General features: G+C 40.6%; 1 protein-coding gene across 1 annotated transcript in view; it reads right to left on the bottom strand.

The window, feature by feature from the left end:
* Positions 1-1795: 1795 nt before the first annotated feature.
* Gjb2 (gap junction protein beta 2) overlaps positions 1796-3449 on the bottom strand; it is a 15907-nt gene continuing 14253 nt past the window's right edge. Inside the window, exon 2 of the mRNA XM_004639374.2 lies at positions 1796-3321. Within this exon, the coding sequence (XP_004639431.1) occupies positions 2619-3299 (681 nt within the window). The 5' untranslated portion in view covers positions 3300-3321 and the 3' untranslated portion in view covers positions 1796-2618. The remainder of the gene's footprint in view (positions 3322-3449) is intronic.

The raw sequence follows: 3449 nt of genomic DNA, 5'->3' as shown, positions 1-3449 counted from the left end.
TCAAGCCTTAGTTTTCAGGCAAGTGGCCAGAACTTTCCACCAGCTCTGTAAAGTAGGTGGTAGTGGTCTATAATTATGTTGGCCTCATCTTTTAACGCCTTGAAAATAATAATCTGTGTAGTTTGTAGGAGTGAACCCAGCTACTTAAAAAGTTGTGAGCTATTTCAACAGGTTACATGTGTATAGGAAAATAGGTAAAGACAATTTTCTTCCTTTCTATTATGGGGGTAAAAGCAGGCTTTTTTGTTTTACCCTTTTAAATTCATTTAAAAAGTGCATGTCCTTCATAAAAATACTTGTAATTATTGGTGTGTAAGATGCTTTTGACATGTTTGGTCAGACAGCCTGTATGTGAAGGGCCATGGGGGCCAGCGGCTGGCTGAAGGCAGCTGTGTGCACACAGTCCTCACACAGAAATGACTAAGCTGGCTGTTTTTCTCTCCATGGAAGTGGACACCAAGAGAAACAAAGCAGTTCCAGAAAACTAGCCTTGGTTACAGACTGATAGAAAATCCCATAGAAAGGACACCTTAAAATATTTTCCTCGAGCCTCTCCCAGTACTCACTATGAGTAAAATTTTAATTTTTAAATACAAAGAACATTTTACAATGTCAGTTTCTGGTTTTCACCAGGAGCCAAACTGACATATAATGACCTCTACTTAGCATTCCCCTAGATGTGTTTCCAAACTGCACACAATGCTGTTCTTAGAATGGTGTTTGTCAAGACTTGTTAGTGATGGCAGAGGGTTGGGCATAAATAATCTTTCCCCCTCCATTTTCTGCCAGTTTTTCTGGTCACAGAAGCTTTTCTGTATCTGGGGTAGAAGAATCCTAAATAGTGGGTGTTAACCTGTTGACATACCTGTGGATGTGAGGAGATATGAAATAAGAACACATTTATAAAAATATGCACAGATGAAATTAAAATTTGATTTTCTATCAAAAGCTATTAGATTCTAAAGAATTATATGAATTATATTTTAATATGTTAAATGATAGTTGAGATTGCAAAAATTATTTTAGTTGCAAGAATGTAATTAATGCTATTATTTATACAAAATAGTTTTATGATGCTATTCTTTTTTTTTTTTCATTTATGCATTTGGTACAGGGTCTCACTATGCAGCTTGGTCTCATACTGATCCTCCTGTTTTCAGCCTTCTCTGTGCTAGGATTACAGGCATGCGCCACCACGCCTGGACTCAGGTGCCAGCTCAGCATGGCCAGGGCATGGGGCTGGCGCAGCATGTACTGGGGATAGAACTCTGGTCCATGTGCTTGCCACAGCAGGTGCTTAGTTCACTGAGCTATCTTGCTGGCCTTTATGATGCTATTCTTGGCAATAGAAAATGCTTCCACTCTCATAAATTTGTTGGGTATCATTTTTTGAAAATATGTCAACCATAATAACAATGTTAGAATTTAAGTTGTCCTATACAGCTGCTACATGTTGACCTAAACCCTACTACTTTTTTCAGATGTCCATTAGTTATATTGTTACATAAAAATTGGATGCTGAAGAGTGAAACAAACTTTCAAAGTAGAAAAAACTCATTTTTAATCAACAGAATTTAGAGCATGGCCTTTCCATCTTCTCTGAAAACAGCTAGTCCTCCCAACTCCATCCCATTTTGTTCTGCACCATTAAACTGTACCATGGCACCAACATTCCCCAGAAACCTCTTGAAGCTGAATTCCTTCTGATGCTGGGTACCTTGTCCCATAGCAATGGGGAGGGCAAACTGGAAAGGAAGAGGGTGTTGGCATAGAGTCACCTCATTGCAGGCTGCAGTGGGTGGTAGATCCAGTTTGTATTTCTGATATAAAACAATACATACAGTTTTGAAATGAGGGCATTTGCTCTCTGTCATGAAGAACTTCTAGTTTGTCTCATTTGAGACAGGCTTCGAGGGTGTGTGCAATAAACCACGGTTATTAACAGCCACTCTGCAAATCACACATAACCAAAAGGCCATCTTTTAAATTAGAGGATCTAATCCCATACCATTTATGCATCATCATCTGAGACTAACATAGGAAGAGTGTATAATGGTTTTCAGAACATCTTTGGATCAAAAGAACCTGTCTTATATTAAAGTTTTCATTAAAAAAAAGTACAGTAGTGATCGAAGCATTAGGTAACTTTGTCCACTGTTACAACTTCTAAAGCAAATGAAAGAACCATGATTCTCCATGTTTACTTTTAACTGGGGGAACGTGCAGCATGTGTTTAAGAGGGGCACTGGAACTTTCTGGACATTTTCTAGAGGACCAGGCCTTTGTAGTCTATTCTCAGAAAAACAGAAACGAATGATACTAGGCTTGGTTTCAAATATGAAAGTGTCTTTCACCAAAACCCCTACCAGCTTGGGTCTCATTGGAACTAACTTTAGTAAAAATTAACACAGTCATGGACTTAGCCTTTGTTTTGGGGGTCTGAGAGCCAAGAGCTCCATCACAGGTGCTGGGGTTTCATGGGAGGCCTAGGAGTTCCACTAGGTCAACTTAAAATGGGAATCGTTGTCTTGACAAATGCTGGCGAGTGATGCTTGACAGCAAAGCACACGTGGCTTTACCCTTTTACGTAATCTTTTACCTACAGCTGTAATGTAATGCTAAACTGGTTTTTTGGACTTTCTGGAACAATATCTAATGACCAAATAACACAATTCTGTGACGTTTAGCAAGATGCAAATGCCAGACACCGCAATCATGAACACAGTAAAGACAGTCTTTTCTGTGGGTCTGGAAATAAAGCAGTCCACCGTATTGGGACAAGGCCAACTACTACATTTCACCAGGCGCTGCATGAAGAAGCCGTTGTACATAATGTAAAAGACGTACATGAAGGCACCTTCAAAGATGACCCGGAAGAAGACACTGGTTGTGTAGGTCCACCACAGCGACCCTTCTATACGGACCTTCTCGTTTTTGATCTCCTCAATGTCCTTAAATTCACTCTTCATTTCTCCCTTAATGAACTTTCGTTTTTTCTCATGTCTCCGGTAGGCAACGTGCATGGCTACCAGGAGTGCTGGTGTGGACACGAAGATCAGCTGCAGGGCCCACAGGCGGATGTGAGAGATGGGGAAGTAGTGGTCATAGCAAACATTTTTGCAGCCAGGCTGGAGGGTGTTGCAGGTAAAATCGGACTGCTCATCTCCCCACACCTCCTTAGTGGCCACCACGAGGATCATGACTCGAAAAATGAAAAGGACTGTGAGCCAGATTTTCCCAATACTGGTGGAGTATTTGTTGACACCTCCCAGGATAGTATGGAGTGCACCCCAATCCATCCTGTCCAATGAGTGGTTGGTACTAGAAAAGACAAATGAACACAACAGAATAGTCATTAGCTTGGGCAAGACTCAGGTGATTTCTCTGTTTGGGTATGAAAGTACCCTGAAGTCCTTTCCTGATTCTTATACAACCTTCCAACAAAACTT

Source organism: Octodon degus, unplaced genomic scaffold (genome assembly GCF_000260255.1).
Source record: "Octodon degus isolate 3935 unplaced genomic scaffold, OctDeg1.0 scaffold00111, whole genome shotgun sequence".
NCBI classification, from domain to species: domain Eukaryota; kingdom Metazoa; phylum Chordata; class Mammalia; order Rodentia; family Octodontidae; genus Octodon; species Octodon degus.
This window is presented reverse-complemented; position numbering and strand designations above follow the sequence as displayed.